At 45.2% G+C, this 21322-nt stretch overlaps 1 protein-coding gene and 1 long non-coding RNA gene across 2 annotated transcripts; one reads left to right on the plus strand and one right to left on the minus strand.

Annotated features, from left to right (window-relative positions):
• The first annotated feature begins 2444 nt into the window (after nt 1-2444).
• On the plus strand, nt 2445-19566 carry SLC22A7 (solute carrier family 22 member 7). Its single transcript, XM_071739936.1, has 10 exons — nt 2445-2955; nt 4831-4934; nt 9961-10115; nt 11387-11555; nt 14539-14656; nt 16922-17031; nt 17123-17337; nt 17821-17929; nt 18919-19125; nt 19293-19566. The coding sequence occupies exons 1-10, from the start codon at nt 2578-2580 to the stop codon at nt 19354-19356; spliced, it is 1629 nt and encodes a 542-aa protein (XP_071596037.1). The 5' UTR covers nt 2445-2577; the 3' UTR covers nt 19357-19566.
• LOC139794409 (uncharacterized) lies at nt 4658-5927 on the minus strand. The gene is made up of 2 exons (XR_011725113.1): nt 5702-5927; nt 4658-5004 (listed from the first exon to the last, which is right to left on the minus strand). It is a non-coding gene; the product is annotated as an uncharacterized lncRNA (long non-coding RNA).
• Nucleotides 19567-21322: the final 1756 nt, after the last annotated feature.

A 21322-nucleotide genomic window follows, 5' to 3' on the forward strand; every position in this document is an offset into this window, starting at 1 on the left:
TCCCAGCATTTGCACACATGGTGGTCATTAACCAAGGCTGGTGACTGGTTAAACAAACACGTTTGGGTTAGAGAAGCACAGCAATCAACTGATGTACCTCTTAAGCAATTGCAGTACGAGTAGCAGAGCCCCAGAGTTGCAGAGCAATGACCCATAACCTCCTTTCTGCTGGGGAGGCTGGAGCTGCTTTGCAGTTTAAATTTGCAACAGCATGTCAATGAGGTTTTCTGTTCCTTGCTCTTAGAAGAGCAGTGGTGAATAAAAACAGTTTGTCCTTTAGTTCATTTTCAGTTTAAACTGTAACCCTGCAAGCACAGTGTTGTTGGGTGTCCTGGCTTCACTCCTGTGTGCTTCCTTCATGCTTGTCCCAGAATGAGCACTGAAATGGTTCATAACAAAGACTGGGGAAACACATTAAACATGGATGACCAGGAATGCTGCTAAAAAGAGTAAAGATCTCCTAACATCACAGGATGGAGTCCTTTGCTTTTTCAAGTGTGAGACCATGATATTATTCTGCTAAGTTTGCTTTGCACCCTTGCAGCATTTAATATGTGGACAACACTCAGTCTGGTCATTCAGCCACAGCAGGAGGACCTGCAAAAAAGCATTTTTCGACCTCCTCATCTCTCCCAGCTGCTCTACAGCCCTTCCTTGCTAGCCCTGTGCTGCAGGGCATGGGGCAGGCAGTGCAGACAAGAAGCACACTCAGAAGCACCTGGCAGCGGGGCAGCACTTGCCCCTAATCTGTGTCCAGCCTCTCCATGTGCCTGTAACCCAGTGCCAAACATCACTGCTCTCTATGTGGATGGCCAAGCTGGAGCTGCTTTAAAGCAGAGCATGTCCCAGGACCAAAAGCTTGGGGAAAAGTTCAAGGTGGCACACCAGCATTCCCAAATACTCAAGACTGCAGGGTTGGTGGAGGAAAGAGGATGCAGACTGAGGAGAGAGGTACAAAATGTGAAGATGCAGCAGCAGATAACCTATAGCAATCTGTCAGTAACCATGCTACTTCATGTGCTCCCTGCAAAGTGGTTTGTAGAGGGGGCAAATGGGTGCTGCCCCTGCTTCCTGCATGATGCACTGCTCCCTGAACCTGCCAGCATGTGACTATCTGGGATACATTATCCCCAGGGAAGCTGCCCCATGGGTCCAGCCTGTCCAGAGGGAAGTGTGCCCATGTCTTGTACCCAGACACAGTGGAGGGCTTTAAGGGACTTGTGGGAAAGGGTCCAGCAAGGTCTCCAGACACAGTCAGGGTAAAGTCTCCCACTGCTTCCAGTGTAACTTCCCCAGTCTCATCCACATCTCCCCTAATGCCACATCTCCCCATTTGCTGGATTTTCCAGGCATTTCTTCTACAACTCTTCCAGAAAATCAGCAAGTTTCCTGTTCCCTGCCACCATGGGGTCAGAGCTTTGCCCAACAGCTGTGTGTTACACACCACTGATGACCAGGCACCTCAGAGACACTGCCCATTCTTGTTCTGCAGTGGCTCCAGCTGAATAACGAGCTCATTTTCTTGGTTAAGGGCATAAGAAGAGTGGAAATTCATTTTAATAACAGGCATCTCCCAGGAAACCACTCTCTGAAGTAGGCAAGGCCCATGCATTGGTGGCACCAGTACCTGTGGCCCTGTCAGGAGCTTCATGCTGCTTCCTTTGGCTGTCCCATCAGTTCCCAGAGCACCCTAAGCACGTGGTTGTAATCTTGCAAGAGTATGTCATGGCCCCTTACACGTCAGGCATACCCTCTCTCTGTGCTAGCACTGCAGCTCTCATCCCTTCCTTGCATGTGTCCTGGGAAAGCCCTTACCCAGGTGGAGAAAAAGACTTTGTAGGGAAACATTTTCACTTTTTCCATCCTTTAGAGGACACTGGTGAGCAGGTGGCCCTCACCTGCAGCCTCTCTCTTTCTCTGCAGAGCATTCACCTCCCTATTTGCATCTATCCAGAGACTAATGTCTCTTTTCTTCTGGGCACCCTTCCACCCTCTCCATACTCTCTGCTCCCAGATCATGACCTAACATAAGCCATACTGAAAAAACACTCATGATGATGACATACAGCACCCAGACTTTGGTGGCCCTGTGCATGCCTACACAGTGGGTCACTCTGGCTCTCCCTATGGTCTGTTTTATGATCCATCTGGGCTGGCTGGTGACCAGCTCACACTAGATGGTTGGTTGCAGTGCCTGAGATGCTGCATGATGGCCCCACCTAGAAATGACACTGCTTTCACAGCACTCTTCCCAGGGCCTCCTTTCCTAATGTGGATCTCCCTCTCAAAATACCACAACAGGAGAAAAAGAACTTTAAAAAAGAGAAGGTGCCTTGTGCTGTGTCCAACTTCAAATGGATGCGTTGCGTGCACGCAGGATAAATTTTTTGGCTCTACCCCAAATGGAGAGTTTCAGTGTGACTTCTGACAACCTTTCAGAAAAGTCTCAAAGTCCAACGAAGTGGCTGCATGAAAAGCTATGGGAAGTTGAGCTCCAAGGACAGATACTGCTTTTCAAGCTCATGTTGCTGCTTCTTGGTACATAGCTGCTCTGAATGAGCAAACTCCATAGAAAACATGAAATTTGAGGATCTCTTGCTGCAAATCGGTGGCTTTGGCAGGTTCCAGATTTTTATTTTGTTTATCCTCTGCCTCCCAAGGATCAACCTTCCCATGCATTTCCTGCTTCACAATTTCCTTGCTGCTACTCCCTCTCATCACTGTGCAATTCCACACCAAGAGGCATTTGTGAACCTCACAATGGAGGAAATTCTGCTCATCAGCATCCCCCGGGAGCCCGATGGCACTTTCAGGTCCTGCGAGATGTTCTCCCAACCTCAGTTTCACCTGCTGCTCAATTTTTCTCTGCAAACAGAAAACAGCTCCATCATCCAGCACTGCCAACATGGATGGGTCTATGACCACTCACAGTTCACCTCCACTATTGCCACCCAGGTAAGGCCTGGCCTGTGATGTAGCCAAAAAAGAAATAAGCTCAGTGTTTTGAGGAGCAGGTGGAGAAGTATTTGCTGGGTGCACACAGTCAGAGGAGAATCTTTGCATTTTAACCAGTGGAAAATACTTGTTTGGAGATTTCCTAGGATGAGGAAGCTCTAAAATGCAGGATTAGAAGGCAACATCATTATTATTATTACTATTATTATTATTATTGTTGTTGTTGTTGTAATTGTTACAAGCATCGTGCTTAAATTGATCGTTAGAAGCCAACATTTCTTGTTAAAGGAATCTTAATGTCTTCAGGTGGCTGAGAGATTGGAGGTTGCACAGGGAAGTCACACTTATAGGATTTTCTCTGCTTGGACCACGTGGCATTAGCACAGGATTACATCCTATTAGGATTTCATATGAGCACATGGCTTGCTTTCTTGATTTTCCAAACACTTTGTAAATTCTATTCCCTTGCCCACCCCTCCTAACTGATGTCCAGCTTCCCTCTCTTCCCTCCAGGATCACGCTGCCTCTCTTCTCTTACTACCAGAGCCTCTTGTTGGTGGGATAAATGTGCTCCCTAAAGGTCTCCTGCTGAGATGCAGCATGCTGGCCAGCCATAACCTTGAGCCTGCCCAAGGTCCCAGCCCATCAAACATTAACCATCTGCCTTCTGAAATGCTTTGCTAAGGCTAACAGCAATACCTCTGGGTTTTAATGCTTCACTTTCCTTGGAAGGTGGCCCAAAGAACAGACAGCCTTAGGGAAGAGGACAAGCTGATCTAAAAGGGGCATGGTTGTATTTGAAATTGAAGTGGCTGACTGTCTCAGTGAGAGCAGGACCAAGTCTTAACCTTGAGGTGGTACCTTCTCCCCACATCACTTAACCACTGCTGCTTTTGGCAGACATGGAGGTGGGGGTCACACATGCACCAGGCCTTTAACTGATTTCTGCACTTTTTCAAGGAGAAAGGTATAAAGCATCCTTGGAGGAAAAGGCAGGGGAGGTGGTTTGCAGAACAGCTCTTGAGCATAGAACCTCATGCTGCTGCACACACAGTGCAGAAGCCTTGGGACATATTCAAAAGGCTGAGGATTTCTCCAGAGTCTTTTGGTCTTGCAACAGGAAAGGTTGCTTAAGGTCTGGTTGGCCTTGTCAGGGAGGCTGGGCTGATGATTAAATTAAGCTTTGCCAAGTTTGCACATTCAGAAAATTAACTCTGCAGCTTGGGCACAGCACACTGTAATGATTAGCAACATTTGCTAATTAGCAGCATTACAAGAAAGTAAAATCGTGCTCATTAACATAATTAGGAACAATGTCTAAACCAACTCCTCCATCAGAGATAAGTAAGTCAGCACCAGGGGCAAGTATGACTCCCCCTCTGCCCTCCTTCCTCCCTGCACTGACAACTTCAAAGTAAACTGGTCAGGGCAATAGTAACTGGATATCAACAAAATATTCCCTCATGAAGGTTGAGGCACACCTTAAGCTCACAAATGCCCATCTCACCAGGCTGTCCCAGGAGCATGGCAGAAGAAGCTAGGGGAGACATGCACCCAAACAGGCTGAGAAGAGCAATTGCAGGGACCATAAGAGGAGAAAGGGGATATCTCCATGATGAATGGTACCCAGGATACCTTTATGATGCTTGCCAAGTGTCCAGAGAGAGGTTGTGACAGTGGGAATAGAAAACTGAGAGGCCTCGATTTTTGCAAGATGCAGCTTTACATTTTTCAGGACTCTGTCCACACAGGTTAAGTACAGGCTTTTATCAGATCTGGCCAATATAAATTGCAAGACATGATAGCTGACCATGGGAGTTAAGGGGTATGAAAAGGCAACTGGGCACTCAGTGTCATTTTGGCCTTGTGTTTCAGTGGGACCTCGTGTGCGAGCAGCGTGGACTGAACCAGGCAACTGCAACCTTCTTCTTCATTGGAGTTACAGTGGGGGCAGTGGTATTCGGATACCTTTCAGACAGGTTTGACCCCTTTCAGGCTTTTCCCCTGGGGCTTCAGTTTCATGACAAGAACCTCACAAATCTGTGTTACCTGAAAAAGGCAGTCAGAGGGACAGAGAAAGGAAAAACCACAATCATAAAGGGAGAATCCAGCCTTTCACATGAAAATTGGATTAAATTCAGACTGGAAAGCAATGCAGGGGCTAAACTTTCCATGGATCAGGCAGTTAGCAGCCCACCAGAGAAGCAGCACTGGCCTTTGTTAGGGTAAAGATGCACTTCAGCAATGAGCACAACGCTGTGGTCAGCATTGCTGCAGGAACAGTAAAAGCTGGAAAAAAATCAAGTGCCTGTGAGAATAACTTCAGAAAAAACAAACATCTAAAAAAAAAAAAGGAGAAAGCTGGCTAAAACAAAACCAAAACCAGAGGCTCAGAGGCTGAAAGTTAACTCCTTGCAAGTTATATGGAAATTGACTAAGGACAACCAAATGAAGGGCTAGAAGCAAATGCATGCCATAGCTGGGAAAAAAAAAAAAACCAACAAAAACAAGGAGTCTCTAGAAAGCTTCTGTCATTACTAGAGAACCAAGATAAAGGCTATTAGATGTTGGGAGGCATTCCTTGAGGAAGCGCTGAAACAATGAGGAAAACAGGAACAAATCTACTCTCTCTGGTTATGTTAAAATGAGAAAATGTAAACCAGAAAACAAATCTGAGTACTAACCTATAAAGTCCACTAATTAATAAACTACATATTTCTGCAAATAGCAGAGCCAAGAAACCTACCAGAGAATACAGGGTGCAGGCATGCAGTCCGGATGTGCTAGTCACTGCTTACAGTTCCCAAGTCAATGTCTGAGTTTCCTGTGCAGGAAATTGCTCCTCCATCTCCTTCCCCTAGGAACAAACAAGCATTTGCATTCAGCAGGATACAAAATCTCTGCAGAGCAGAAGGGAAGCAGCTTCACGAGTCCCTAGAGTACTGTGGTTAGTTCTGGGCCCCTCACTACAAGAAAGGCACTGAATTGCTGGAATGTGTCCAGAGAAGAGAAACCAAGCTGGTGGAGGGTCCAGGGCACAAGTCCATTGAAGAGAGGCTGAGGGAACTGAGATTGTTTAGTTTGGAGAAGGCTGAGAGGGGAACTTATTGCTCTGTACAGCAGCCTGAAAGGTTGTAGTAAGGTAGTAGTTGGCCTCTTGTCCCTCGTAAATAATAGTAGGACTAGAGGAAATCACCTGAAGTTGTGCCAGGGGATGATTAGACAAGATATTAGGAAGAATTTATTTTCTGAAAGGGTCAGGCACTGGAACAGGCTGCCCAGGGAGGTGGTGGAGTCACCATCTCTGGAAGTATTCAAAAAACCCATAGAAGTGGCACTTCAGGACGTGCTCCACTGGGCATGGTGGCTTTTTTCTGGATTGACAGTTGGACTCGGTGCTCTTAGAAGTCTTTTTCAACCATGACGATTCCATGATTCTGTGATTCACAGTATGAAGCACCCAGAGACCTAGTGCTGAAGACAAGAATTTTTACACCTGTTTATTTGCATGTATCAGTATATTTTTACAAGGACCTAAAATTGTCAAGGACCCTAGTCTTCAAACTTTGTGTCAAGGCTTTGTATTTAAAATGTATTTATAGCACATTTGAAGGGAAAAAAATTCAGAATCATGAAAAGGATCAAGACAAAATCAGGCAGAAGAGAAGGTCTCTGCTTAAGCAAAATGAAAAATAATTTGGTTTTCAAAAGGATTATGAGAGGGAAGAGCCAGCAGCAGATCAAGGCACAAAAGGAGTATGCTACAACAAAAAGGTTGCAGCATGAGACATAAATGAGGTTTTGCTCACAGTGGGAGAACATGTAGGAGCAGCTGTTGGAGCTGGAGCTTTGGAATAAACTGACAGAAGACAGTGGACATAGAGAAATACCCCAGTGTATGCCAGCAACCCAACATGAGCAGGGAGTGGTCATCCTGGAGGCCTACAGAACCACTGGGGATGAAAAAGCTGGAACACTTGGCATTGTGTGGCCTCCACAGAAGAGGGGTATCACACATCAAATCAGTTTTAAACTGTTTTCCAAAAAAGATCTTGGGAACTACATCGATTTGCACTAGGCAGAAAATAGTAGAAACTATTCTGAAAGATTGAGTCATTGTCTCCATGGGTGGCTATGACATACTAGTGAAGAATCAGCAGGGTTTTTTGCAAAGCATTCATGACTTACAAACATAGTAGATTTCTCTGAATGCACTAATAGGCTTGTGACCAGGGGAGATACTATCTACACAGATTGCACAAGTTCCCTTACCAGAGACTCCTAAAGAAACTGAGCTGCCCTAGGAGGGCTACTGTATGATTAAAGAACTGATTAAAAGGCAGGAAGGAGAGGGGAGTGTTCAGTTGTGACAATGGAGGGAGACCTGTGAGTGGGCCTGTAGCTGGATTTGTGTACTTTTCAGCACATTTATAAATTAGCTAGAAAAGGAGCAAGGAAGGAATTGGGAAGGTGGTGCTGAGTGACCAGGCTGGTAGAGATGAGAACTGAGTGTAAAGAACTGCAGAAGGAACTTAAAGAGCTCTATGACAGGGTGGGAGCATTGGAACCCAAAATTTCCAGGTAGATTGATCTAAAGTAAAGAGAGAGATCATACAAACTTCTCATTTAAAACTGAGGTCTTTGAGCTGAGCATAGCTGCTCAGGATCAAGATTTGAGGTTATGACAGACAGCTGTGAGCAAACATCCACTCTGCAGTGAGTAGCAGCTGGAAGCAAATGGGAAATTAAGAATCACTAGGAAAGGAATATAAAATCAAAGAGAGTACCACTATGCAGTAACATGAGCATGCACAGAGGCTCCATGGCTTGAATACTGGGAATACTGTGTGCAGTTTTGGTTTCCCCTCACCCTTCTTCCCCATCTCAAAAGACTACAGGTGAAATAGAGAAAATTCAGATGTGCTGAAAAACTCACCAGGTTATGGCTTTACTTCCACCTAGACAGACCAGGACCTGAGCTAAATGGCCACAGGGCCCACAGGTCATGTCAGGAAAGGCTTGCAGCCCATATAATTGCAGTGAGGGCAGCACATCCACTAAATTTGTAGTAAATTTGTCATATTTGTTAAGCTCAGGTGTCATGCCCCCCCTATCCCTTAAGACCCTTTAAAAGCTCACATCCCACTAGCAGCCTTCCTTTTGCCTAACTGAGAAAAGGCCCTACTTCTTTATGCTAATAATAATAGTGCTGCAGGCTGAAAACCATCCAGTCCTGGCACTTTGCTACAGTTCAGGTTTGTTTGGTTCTAAGGCTCTACAGACATTTAGATTTGAGAACAGCTCTACTGACAGTTTTTACCCTAGTAAAACCTCCAACACTGTGAAAAAATATACATTATATATACATATATATATATATGTAGTTTATGTTATTGTCAGTTCTTTTCAAACACTCCTTTTGTACCTTGCCTTTTTACTGAGTTGGCTGTATGATGCTTTGACAGACTTTCAGAATAGGATATTTATGACAATGGCTTTTTTGTCAATTTTTAAGCTTAAGCAGTTTGCTCCTTTTATTATGTTTCCTGCATCTAACCTTTCAGAGGTCGTGCTTTCCTACCTCTCCTTTGAAGACAATTTTAACAACACTGTTTCTAGCAGCCTCCCTGTAGCATGCAGTTGAATCCTGCCAGCTTGCCTCTGGTTTCCCTAGCAGGTGGTATGCATTTGCTGAGAGTCTAGTAATGAGTCAGTCCATAAATAGGTGCCTTGCACCCTGCAGGGAGTCTTATGGTTTTCTATCCTTCTTACTGTATTTTCAAGAACAATTTTCAAAATATGTATCTTCTTTCTCAGGCAGTTACCCTACTGGAAACTGGATACAGCTTTGGTGGGTTTCTGAGTGTTTTGCTGCTCTGACCCTGGGCAATAACAATGACTTTTGCAGCCTGTTTCCACTTAAATTTCAAAGCAGATCCAGCAAACTGCCTGGACCCAAGCCACAAGTTGCTTTTTCTCCAGTAGATTCATTAACTAGCTGCTGCATTGTCATTTATGATCATTTTAAGGAATGTGATTCTGTCACTATGTGCCAGCACACCACTTTGTTGACTGGAGCGATCATTCTTGCCACCACCATTCTTAGGTGGCCACTAAGACAGCCCTAATGCCAGAATCATACCAGGATTTCAGTCCCTCTAGAGTGAACATTACCTGTTTACAGGGCTAATTTACTCCTCCAGTTTGAACCTCAGCTTTCATCACAGACAGTGCTGATGTTCATCAGAAGACTGATGCCTTGTACTCCATTTTGATTTTTAAATTTTCATAGGCTGTGTAGAAATACATACATATTTTTGTGTGTGTGTGTGTGTAAAGATTCCTTTCTCTGTATTTGATTTTTTGTATTTCTCCACACTCTCCACACAGGACTCTGCATCGAGAGTAAGATGGTCCTACACCTTCCAAAACCTTTTGGGAACAATCTAGCAGATGCCTCATAGACCTCTTAGGAGTTCAGGGCTATTGGCACATGTGGGCTGACAATTCGATTCCTATTATTTTCCCTTGGGATTTTTTGTTTTTCTTCCAAGTAATAGGATTAAAGAGTCACAGTTTTCTCTCCCCCTCAGAAGTGGTGGCAGTCACTTCTGTGTGACCCGCAGGAGGAACACATGCTGAGCCAGGCATGGGGACAGCCACTGCAGGGAGCAGGGTGTGCCAGCAGCATGGGATTTCAAGCGGAACTCACTGCTTCTGATGATGCTGCTGAACAGGGGAGCCTGATACATTGTTTTGATCAGTGGTGCTCTCAGAGAGCCTCACGCCCAATGTTCATGGGGCAGGCTGGGGACGGGACTGCACCGCTGTGGCACCATCTGTATCCAGTGCTGTTTCCTCCTCTCTGGGGCATTGCATCTTCCGTTCTTGGCAGAGCAGACAACATTTTAATCTTTCCTTCTCGAGCCTCTTGTTTGCCCCATTTCAAACCCTGCTCCTGGGACAGGTTTCCAGCTGCTGTAACCCAGCCTGTGCTTGTGGCAGGTTCGGACGGAAAGCCATGCTCCTGCTGTCACTCACCTGCTCTGTCGTTTTCGGGATGCTGAGCGCTGCCTCCGTCTCCTACAGCATGCTGGCCATCACAAGGACCCTCACCGGGGTGGCCCTGAGTGGTGTCTCCCTTATTGTATTGCCTTTTGGTAAGCATGTGGGGGACTGTGGGTGCCCAGTTATATGGGGCGGGAGGTGTCATCTGACAGGCAGTGGGTAGGGACTTGTCTACAGGACAGGGCATAGCTAGTAGAACAGGAGTTTGGAAATTTTTACATGTGCAATTTCACTCCAGGCAGCCAAAAGAACATCAGTCTCTGTAGGATTCAACAATTACAAATTTCTGTAAGTCTAATTAATGCTTTAACAATCTACTTAAAATGTTCCAACCACTTATTAGCACTTCTGTTGCAAGGTTAACCCTTGCAATCCATGCTATACAGTTCTTCTCAAGGATCACCAGTAGTACAATAAAAGCCATAGACTGAAGTATCTGCCTCTTTCCTCTGTGACTAAGTTCTCGCCCTTCAAACACAGTGTGCAGACAATTAATCAGCATAGCTCTGTCCTCAGCAGGAGGAAGATGGTATGTGATTTGTGAATCACATAACCCCTGCCTTGTTTCCTCACAGTTTTCCTAAGTTGCCAATCTCTATTTCTAGAAAGAGTCGGGGGAAAGAACCACCAAAAAAAAAAAAAAATAAATAAAATACAAAGCTAGGCAAAAATGAAGCTGAAGTATGTAGGTAACTTTATAATTAAAAAAAAACTTCAGAGTACCCAGCAGAGCACTGGATGATTTTGTAGATCGAGTTGGAACATACTAGGCAAGATTTATTGTACCCAGGAGCAAACTACAGGTGCAGCAAAAACTTTGAGCATTTTTGCAGATACAGCCAAACAACCTAAAATGGCTTCAATACTGGTAAAGCCCACACAAGATGTGAAAAATCCCAAGGCCTGATATGTTTTTATTGTTATGAAGGCTGATGCCTGCCAGGAAAAGTAGAACTTGGGAGGGACATTACTGATTGTTAAAGGTGCAAGATGTCCAGAAATGGGAAATTCTTCAGGCAAATTGCTTAGGAGAAAAAAAATGCATATGTTTGATGAAAAGCATTTGAATGCTATTGAATGAAATTTTAAAGAAAGTATCACCTAAGGTGATTTTAGCACTGTTTCTTACTATATGTCCAGTACTCCTTACTTTAAGGCTTTATTTTAGTTGCTCACCGCTTTGCAAGAGGTTAAGCCTTGTAAATGCACATTTTAAACATGCCAGATATCAGCCAAAAAGTGGAACTCTCCTGGAGGAGAAGACCAGGGACGCAACCTCACTTTCCCCTTGTTAAACATCCCTGCAGACCCCTTCCTGAAGCAGTCCTTTGTGTCCCAGCTGAACGCTGCCTCCCTCTTGCAGGGATGGAGTGGGTGGACATACAGCACCGCACCTTCACCGGGATCCTGAGCAGCATCTTCTGGAGCATTGGGAGCATGTTGCTGGCCATGGCTGCATACTTGGTGCGGGAATGGCACTGGCTATTAGTAGCTGTGACAGCACCTTGTCTTCTGAGCATTGTCTGTCTATGGTGAGTGCAGAGACCTGCAGCCAGGTGGCTGGTGGGGAGGGAAGCGGGATGCCATTTGCCTCCTATGCTCTATAGTGTGGCAAATGTTGCAAAGCTGACCCTAATATTAGCCCCAGCAGCCCAAGAAAGAGAAATATTCGTCTGTGTCCTGCACTTGGATTGCCCAGGCATGGCAGCTCCTGAAAACCAGAGTGGCATTGGTTTCACATCTTCTTACTTCACATCTTCTTACAGGAGCCAAGGTCACACCATGGTTTGGGGGATAAGGAGAAGGCAGGACTGGAGCTGAGGTCAGGAATGTGGGGGACACGTTGCAGTGCAAAGGAGCAGGATTTGGTGCTGCAAGCACAGATAGATATGGCTAAGAGCAAGCAAAGAGATTCCAATACAGGAAAGAAGGGTGAGGCCAGATCCCTAGCTTTAATCCCTGGTACCCTCAAGATAAATAGTTTATCTGTCCTCTGTCTCCATGATACAATACCTTGTACCAATTTTTCCAAATGAGCCAATTACATCTACAGGCAAGGTTGAGTGCCTTTGTCTCTGTGCTTTCCATAGTCTTTCTCAGCTGTGTAACCATCCTGATGAGTCAGATACATTTGTTTTCTGTGGGCTGTTTTCCTCCTTTAGCCTCATTTAAGAAATACCTCGCCTCTCTTAAGCCTTAAAATGGAGAATAGTTCACTTAATCAAAGATACTAATTTTCCTTCTTTTTTCATGTAGTAACACAGACTAAAATACAGGGTAAATTCACTGATACATTGACTGTAATGTAAAGTGTCTTGGATAAGTTTATTCAGTCATCCAAAACAGTCACTGGAATAAGCAGCTCCATTTCCCAGCTGGACAAAAGTCCCATTTTTAAATAAGCAAGCAGGTATTCCCACAACTGCCACACTAGAAAAATCTGTCTCTCCTTCATATTAGGGTGGTTGTTTAGCTCCTATTTGACATCAGTGTGGGGCTTGACCACACTGCAGAAATCACAGATGTGTCTCTCAGGGTGATGGGGAGCTCTAACTGGAAACCATGCAGGATAAGCTCTGATTGTCAGACACAAAGGCCCCAACATTATATGCATAATTGCTGAGCAGAGTAATATCCAAATCCTAAAGTGCCTTTCAGCTGTCAGCAAAGAGGCTTCTAGAGACTATGGTATTCTTGCTTACTATGTCTGTCCATCAGCATGAAAAAGTGGACTAAGAAGCTGCAGAAAAATCTCAAATAAAACAAAAAATGGGAGAGAAACGGATGCTGCTGTTAATCAAGATGTATTGTTTTGCTGGTGATGAAGGGTTTCTGGCAAAAAGTAACATCTGATACTTCAGTGACCAACAGAACTAAAATATGTGTTCTGCTGACTTTTTTAGTTTGAGTTGTTCTGCTCTTTCTCTAGGACAACCAGCCACAAAAAAAATGAGTACTGGAAAGTGCTGAAATTCACAGATGCATTTGGACCCATCCTTTCCGTGATAGTTGATTTTTATTCTCATTTATGTCAATGCTGTTCATGGAGATTAGGTCTCCAACAAATTATAATGTAGTCTGATGAAAATTCAAGCACCCAAGAGGTCAGTGATTGCTGAATAATTAAAAGTCCCTGAAGTACAGAATCACAATCTAACCTAGCATGCTGTAGATACTGTTGACACAATTTCAGAACTCAATTGAGACTTTAGACTACCAAAGACATAATATTATTCGCTGGAGACAGAGGCAACAAGTGCAAAATGCCATTTGTCACTGTTTAAATTTCCTAAGGTGGATTGGGTTAAAAGCTTATGGGAAGGAGCTGAAAACTTTTAAGCAGACCAGTTCTGCAAATGTTTTTGCTCTATATGATTTCAGCTTCTGCTTGAACAGTAATGACAACTGTTCATTAGTCTTTTTGTAACCTGATTTAGGGCACATTTATCACCAACAGCTTATAGGGTCTTGAACCACCCCAGAGGGAGAATCCAGTAAGAGATTTTTAACAACTGCGTGACTTAAGTAGACCTGGTACCCACATACTTCTTAAAGGTTGTAAGCCTTCCCACAGGCTGCCCAGGACACTCGGCTCAAAGTCTCCATGAGAACAGCAGATTCTGTTTTTCTGCTTCTCTCAGTGGACAGATTTGGGTAGGTGTTGGCTGCTCTAGCAGAACACAGTCACTCTGCGGTATTACCAGTGTCTTCTGGACCCTGGCAGCTACAAGGACCCACAAAACACCATGTATCTAGGCCAAATGGGCTGCATTGTGACCTGAAAAGCTCTGAGCCAAATAGGGCCATGTAGCCATGAATTGCAACCAGATGCAAGATGAGAGAGACACCTTCCAAGAGGGAGTCACAGAGTTTATCATGAGTGCTGAATCTTTTGCTAGAATAGACAGAAAAAGAAGAGTCACAGAACTCCCATGCTACACACATCTGCTAAGCAGACTTCTCAAAGTTGCTAATTAGCTCTACAGCAGTACAGCATCCTTTGTGGCTCAATGACTAGAATGAATACTTCACTGAGGGCTGCAGCCACAATGATTTAGACCAAAGACTTTGGTTATTGTGAAAACAGAATCATTTTAGCAATTCACCAAGTATAGAGCCCATTTAATCCTTTCTACACTTCAAAGTTTAAAGAGTCCCAGAAGCATGAATCTATAAACTCTAAGACCAATTTTATTTGATAAGAATTTGAAATTTCAACCAGCTCGGAAAATTCAAGCTTTGATCAAAGATCATATGATAAAAACCTAGACATACTTCAATTAGCAGACTATATTCCTTTAAGGGTGTAACAGCATGCACATGTAACAGTGGTGTCCCATTACTCATTTCCATTACCACGTCCATTACCATTTTTGTGCACCATAGTTGCTATTTTTTGCCGAGGTTGAAGTCTCATAGAGAAAAGACAATCTCTCATTGGCCAGGGCCATGTATGTATGTAGGGTGGAAAACATGGAGCACCAACAGGAACACTGTCTTGTCTCCTCACACCAGGTGGGTTCCAGAGTCCGCACGGTGGCTCATAGCCAATGGCAAAGTGAAACAAGCTCACAGGAACCTGATTAGATGTGCAAGAATGAATGGAAAGAAAGACTTTGCTGTCTCACAAGAGGTTAGAAACTGAAGACGCGTGTTCTTCCTCTTCCCTTTTATCTCTCTCTCTCTCTGTTACTTCTAGTTGATACCTGAAACGATGTTCAGCCTGTAGTGTGATCTGTGGGACACTTTGGTCCACAGGATGCCATGCTCCATTTCACTCTAGGAAGCAGCTACAATCATTCTTAAAGTAGCAGCTCAGCTCCCATAAGGCCAGAAATCTCCTTCATTAGGGGGATTGTTATCCCATTTGTCATTGCCATGACAAAAAGCCTCAATGCACTGGACACTGGACTAAATATGCAGTGAGAGAGTAGCACACCCTGAAAAATAAGGCAGAAGCATTACTGTCATAACATGAAAGAGAGTGTGCAGGTGTATGAGCAATTCATGAAGCTTTGTGCTTGCCTTTTTGGTTGCTGTTGTGTTGCCCAAATGGCAGTATGGAGCTAGCAGAAAGCAGACACACATTAACAGTGTGCACTTGGCATGTTTTCTGTCATACTGAACTTGAGATACTGCATATAGTGTTATCCAGAAATCTAAAGGCTAGTCCACCCCAGGCTGTGTTTAGTGTACATGTGAAACTGGAAGATTGTCAGCCATGATGCCCCAGTATGAATGTGGTGTAAAGAACATTTGGCATAATTAACTTTTTCCCTTGGCTAAAGATCAGTTCTCACGTTTGTCATTGCTCTCCAAGCAGTTTTAAAGTAATGTGCTAAGGGTGAGGCTCTGGGAAAAGCAGGCATGTGCCCACTGGTTTGAATACATTTTTGCTGTATAGCAGAGGTGTGGAAGATGGAGTAAAGACGTGATGACTGAACACTAAACTAGGAGAAAACTAAAAAAACCAAACAAACCAAAACTCACCTATTTCCAACTTAATAGCTCTACGTTTGAGGCTGATCTAGAGATCTTAGTCTTGTGCAAAATTCTATTTTAAAAATATAGTTTTACATTTATTGAGACCTTGGTCCATGACACTTACTTAAGGACACACTAGTGGCTCCAAGACATGGTAATAAGCTCTATGGAAGAATAAAGGCCCAGGCAGAAGCTGGTCTCTACCTTTATAGAGACACCAGAACAGTCAGTGCTCACAACAACCCTTCACAGCCAGGCTTGGATGGCTGCACATCTATCACTTCTGACTTATTTTGTCCACATTATTCATTTCAACCTCCCCAAAAGCAACAAAGATCATCTGTGAAATCAACTGGGTACAGAAGCTTGGGGGTCATTAAACACCAGCCTTTTCCTTTAAAGTCCATAGGTTTTCCTCTTACCAAAAAAGAAAGATGGGAAACTCCTGGTACCAACACAGGAGCCTTGTGCTTTGCTGCATCTCTGTGTGCACCCAGTGGTCCTGCATCCACACCATATTTTATCCTGATTAGTATGCTTTTTTAAAAGCAGCTTATTAATTTCTGTTGAAGAGGTAGCCCTTTTGATTTACAACAGAAACATGCTGTCTAATCACATGAGAAATTATTAATTTACTGGTGATGGCAGACAGGAGTTGAGTCTGACTCTTGCCTTTATTCAAGCCAGTAGCTCTGACTAAATATGTAAAAATAACAACTTACCACCTCTTTCATTCAACCTAGTCTGATGACTCTACATTTCAGAGTGTGGTGTTTCACCAGGGAGTCCACAGGCTTGCATCCTCATATCATTCTTAGGGCTAGGAAGTATAGTTGAGGCTCCCTCACTGTCACAGCCTTGCACCAAGTCCCAGTGTACTGTGACCACCACGCCACAATCACAAAAGAGTTGCAGTTGTGACAGTTTCCTGGATTCATGAGGTTTATAAGAACATAAACGGTCTTCCTCACACATATACAAACATACAGACAACACAAAACTATCCAATTGTAGTTTTCACAATTTACTTGACTGTGCATCAGTGTGTTTTGATGGCTTATTAAAGTAACAACTGATTTTCCTTAGTTCAGAAGATGGAACTTTGAAAGACAAACAATCTGCAAAAAATTGCATAGGACACAACTGACATAATCTGAGGTTTAATAGCATTGTCTTATAGAGCTGATTAGGAAAATTCCCAGAGTGAAACTGTTTTTATAGTATGAAAAGCTTCTTCACTCATCCAAAAGCTGTGAAGAATAGTATGCCATTAGAAATAATTGTTCTGCAGTGGGAATAAATGGAAAATCCAGGGTGGAGTTGGAGCTGGAAAGGGCAAAAGCTGTTGAGGTTTTCATGCTTGGATCCTGAAAGTACAGCAGCTGAGCCATTTCCTTCTTTTCACCTCTGGCAGGCCCTCAGAAGGATGGCAACAGATAAAAAGCCAGGAGGGAGTTACTCCTACATCAGCTTGTTCAGGACACCAGTCCTGCGGAAGATCTCTCTGTGTTCTGGGGCTGTGTGGTAAGCAGCATCACTTCAGACAGGGGATTTGTCCTGCAGTTCTGCAGCTAGACTGCCCTAATTCCCCCTAATCTCCACACGCTCCTTGCAGGTTTGGTGTTGCCTTCTCTTATTATGGCATGAGCATGAAACTAACTGGCTTTGGGCTCAACATGTATCTCTCCCAGTTTGTCTTTGGCATCATTGAGATTCCAGCCAAGATGGTCATGTACATACTGGTGAATCGAGTTGGACGACGGCAGAGTCAGGCGTGGACACTCATCCTGACCGGACTGTGCACAGGAGCCAACGTCATCATTCCCAAGTGTGAGATGTTCTTCTGCTAAATACAGTACTTGCTAAAGGGGAGATTTCTATTCTGTGCAGTGCTAGAGAAGAAGAGCCAAAGATCTTGTCCACAAGCAATTCTGTATAGGGATGTCCACCACCTAAAGGGCATTTGTGGGACAAGGTTGCTGATGTGGGATAGCCCTAATATCTGCTGGCAACACTGTGAAGTGGCTAAGTGTGGGTCCAGTGATGGCAAGGTGAAAAGCCTATCTTTATTATTAATATTGTCCAGCGGGAAATGTCAGGACCTACCTTATCATCAATTCAGCTCCCACTCAGGCTAACAGTTACCAAAATTACTGATCTGGACTTTGGAGACAGCAGCTCCAGGTCTATGACGTTCCCTGTGTTGTCTATAGAAGCATTGAACCTTCTTCCTTGTTGGACCTCAGGCCACAAGAAGCTTCCACCTAGAGACTGCCCTTTGATGACTGTCACATGTCTTGTCTTTTCTCCTAGCCCTCACCTCCCTGCGTTCTATAGTGGCCATTATGGGCAAAGGTTTCTCAGAAGCTGCATTCACTACTGTCTACTTGTACACCTCTGAGCTCTACCCCACCGTACTGAGGTAAGAGATGCCCCTTGCCTCAGTGCAAAGCCAGAGCCTCAGTGGGATGTCACCCTCAGGTCCTCAACATCAGCACAGCAGGAAGTGCTGTTGACTCGACTGCAGGGCGGATGCCTTGCCTCCAGGAGTAGCGGGTCCTAGAGATTACACATACTCACAAGCAAGGGGAAAAAAGCAACCCTTTACTCTGCAAGGCACCTGTGTTTAGTAAAGTCTTAGTTCCCCGTGATAATCTGCCAATAACTCTTTAAAGACCCTGAAAATAAGAATTTGAAATCTCAAGTCTTATCAGGGACATGTTACCTCGACATCAGATGATATTAAAGCAGGGATGAACTAGCCCCCCAGGAGGAAACAGAGAGGTTGTTTGAAGTATCTGGGTACTGATGACATAAAACCAGATTTAGCAGCAGTGTAATTTGTAATATAGCTGAGATAGGTGGATGGAATCAGCTCACTGGTTTCTTGTGAAAGTTTGAAAAAACCTTCATGGATCACAGCAGGCCTTGTGCCTTACTTTAACCCTGTCCTGCCCTGCCCACAGTAACTTTCTCATCCTCTAATCCTTTGACTTTCAGTAGTCTGTTTCATGTGGAGAACGACGCATATTTAAACTAAAGTGGACACACTGACCCACTATTTTTCTTCTCAAATTGGTTTGTATTTTGACGTGCTTAAAGTCATTGACAGATAAAGACAAACCCTTCTGCAGTACCCTATTCTGCATATGCACAGCAGTTATGGCTGATCTCTGGGAAAATCCTAGAAAGATACAAAGAAACAAAAAAGAAATAAAACAACCCTGAAAAAAACACAAAAAACTAGCAGAGGAAAAACTTGGGGGGGGGGATGGTGGTAAGCCTCAGCACTTGCAGAAAAACAGGGGGACGGGGCAGAGGGTCTGCACTTTTTCACAAAGTCTGGTATGAAAGAAGTACCCAACTCTTTCTCATGGTGGTCTGCACCACCACGGTGCCCTACCTTTCCAGGCAGAATGGGATGGGGTACACTTCTTTCATGGCACGCCTTGGGGGATCTTTGGCCCCACTTGTGTTTCTGCTGGATGAGGTGTGGAGGTCCCTGCCCGAGGTGACGTACGGTGGTGTAGCAGTGTGCTGCGGCTCTGTGGCCTTCCTGCTCCCGGAGACGCTGAACGTGCGCCTGCCTGAGGGCATCGAGGACGTCGAGGAGGCACAGTGAGTCAGCTCCATGCACATGGAGCCTGCTTAGAGAGGCAGGGGAGCTGCTTCTCAGCCACTCACACTTCCTCATATGTGGGTGGGCAGCAAAGGACAGCCCGGTGGGGCTGCCACGCCCCCTGCTCTTCTGCCCATCAGCCGGAACACCATTTCTTTTCTTCCAGAGTGAAAAGACCACCAGAAATCAGTGGTCCTGAGGGCATGCCGCTACGGTCTCTGCTGAAGTGAGGGACTCGGTGGGACAGCCACTATGTGGAACTGCAAAACCAAGCTGAGCTTTGACCTGTCCATAAAAGAGCTTTTTACTGCCCACCTAGTCTCTTTCTAGGAAGTGGGGCAGATCACAAACCAGCTGGAGGGAGGTAACCCACACTGCAGTATGGCCAAGAGGAAGAGGTCTAACAGAGTATGGAAATAAAGGCACCGTGTGCTAAGCTCTTCCAGTCTTTGGCCCTGTTGGACTAGCAGCACGTGTCAGATTACTGCACAGCCTTCCAGAAACTACAATCAATTGGTTTACACAGCACAAGAAACTCAATACAGCAATAAAAAATACTGAGTGTGAATCATACAAACCCAAATAACCTCACATAAATCTAACTGGCCGGTGGATAAACAGTAAACTGTACCTACAAATATTTCTTGGATTTTGAAGTGCTTGGGACATTTTTCACACAGAGACTCAGAGCCAGCAAAAAACACATGCAGGAATCTCACTGAGAATGGGACCAAATAAACCATTTGCCCCACATACACAAATAAGTAAAAAAGCTTTGGCAAATTATTTAAATCTAACGTGATAAATATCCTTTAAGCTAAAAAACAAAAACAAAACAAACAAAAAAACCCAAACAAAACCAAAACACAACAATCCACCCTGCTACAGGAAATTTTGTGTGGCATATTAAATAACACATTATTTGACTTCATTCTCTTCTCTAGTCTAACACATCGATCTTAAATTTACAGAATGCCATTGCCTCTTGCACTTACTTCTGCAAACAGAGCTGAGCCACCAAATCATCTATAAATTTGGAACCCTGACAAACAGCACTTTCCTAAATGGATAAAAGGGAAAGGCCACAGCATCTGAATCCCAGGCACACTGTGGTTCCCCAGGCTGTGCAGTGTTTTAAGCTAAGTCATGCACAGCCTGATACGGATAGATAATGCAGAGGGTGCATCTTAAGGTGGGTGGAGAGGCCCATCCAATCCCAGATCAAAGAGCACTTCCTAGTAGAAATAAGCAGCCTGACAAAGTAAAATACATCACCTGTTTGCTTTAAGGCAAGGCAAGAAAACTCCTCAGGACCACACCAAGGCTGAATCAAAATAAATGTGGTTCAAAGAGTCAAACAGGCTAAGGTTTGTTAGCTTTCCAGTCTGTGTGGTGTGACTTGGAGCACTGCATCACTCCCAGACATGGACAAGACTGAGTGGACAGGGTGGAGGAGGCAAGCTGGCCCTTTCCTTACTTGCTGTCCTCCTTCAGCAGCAGTTTTACTGCTCTGTTTTAACAACATCCTTCTTGAACTGGACACAGCACCTAAACACAGTCTCATGAGCTGGGGGGGAAGAGCCCATTCCTTCCCCTTCCTGCCTGTGCTCCTCGAAGAGCCCCTCCAGCTCCAGCTTGTGTCATTGCTGGCTTCCCCCTCCATCCTTTATTTCACAGGGTTCCTATCGTCTCCAGCCAGCCTGCCTGCTTGCCCTCCCCAGGCTGGCCGACCTCTTCAGGTCTCTGCCCGCCCAGAGGCTCTGTCAGCCCGTACGGATTCGCAAGGCCGCTTGAGCTCCCTCGCCGGGGCAAGGCCACACCACCCATCGGCCTGGGCCTGGGCCTCCGATGGCGAGACCAGGGCTGGTGTCTCACCATGCCCGTAAGCCTGTGGGCTCGGCAGGTCCACAAACCCACCAGTGGCCGGACCGGGACTACCGCTGAGGAGAGGCGGGGCCCGGAGAACACAGTTTTGGGGAGGTGTCCCCGCTGAGGCCTGAGGGAAGCGGGGCGGGCTGCGGCGCGGTGTGTTGAGCACCTGCGCGGCCCACCCCAACCCTGCGGCCATCCCGCCCGCAGCCGGGGGACAGGCGCGACCCCCGGCAGAGTGAGAAGCCGCGCGACCGGGGCGGCCAGGCCGGCGGACACGGCGTCCGGGGCGGGGAGGCCTCCACGACGTCACTGCCCGGGCAGGGG

This window comes from Heliangelus exortis, chromosome 3, assembly GCF_036169615.1.
Source record: "Heliangelus exortis chromosome 3, bHelExo1.hap1, whole genome shotgun sequence".
Taxonomy (NCBI): Eukaryota; Metazoa; Chordata; class Aves; order Apodiformes; family Trochilidae; genus Heliangelus; species Heliangelus exortis.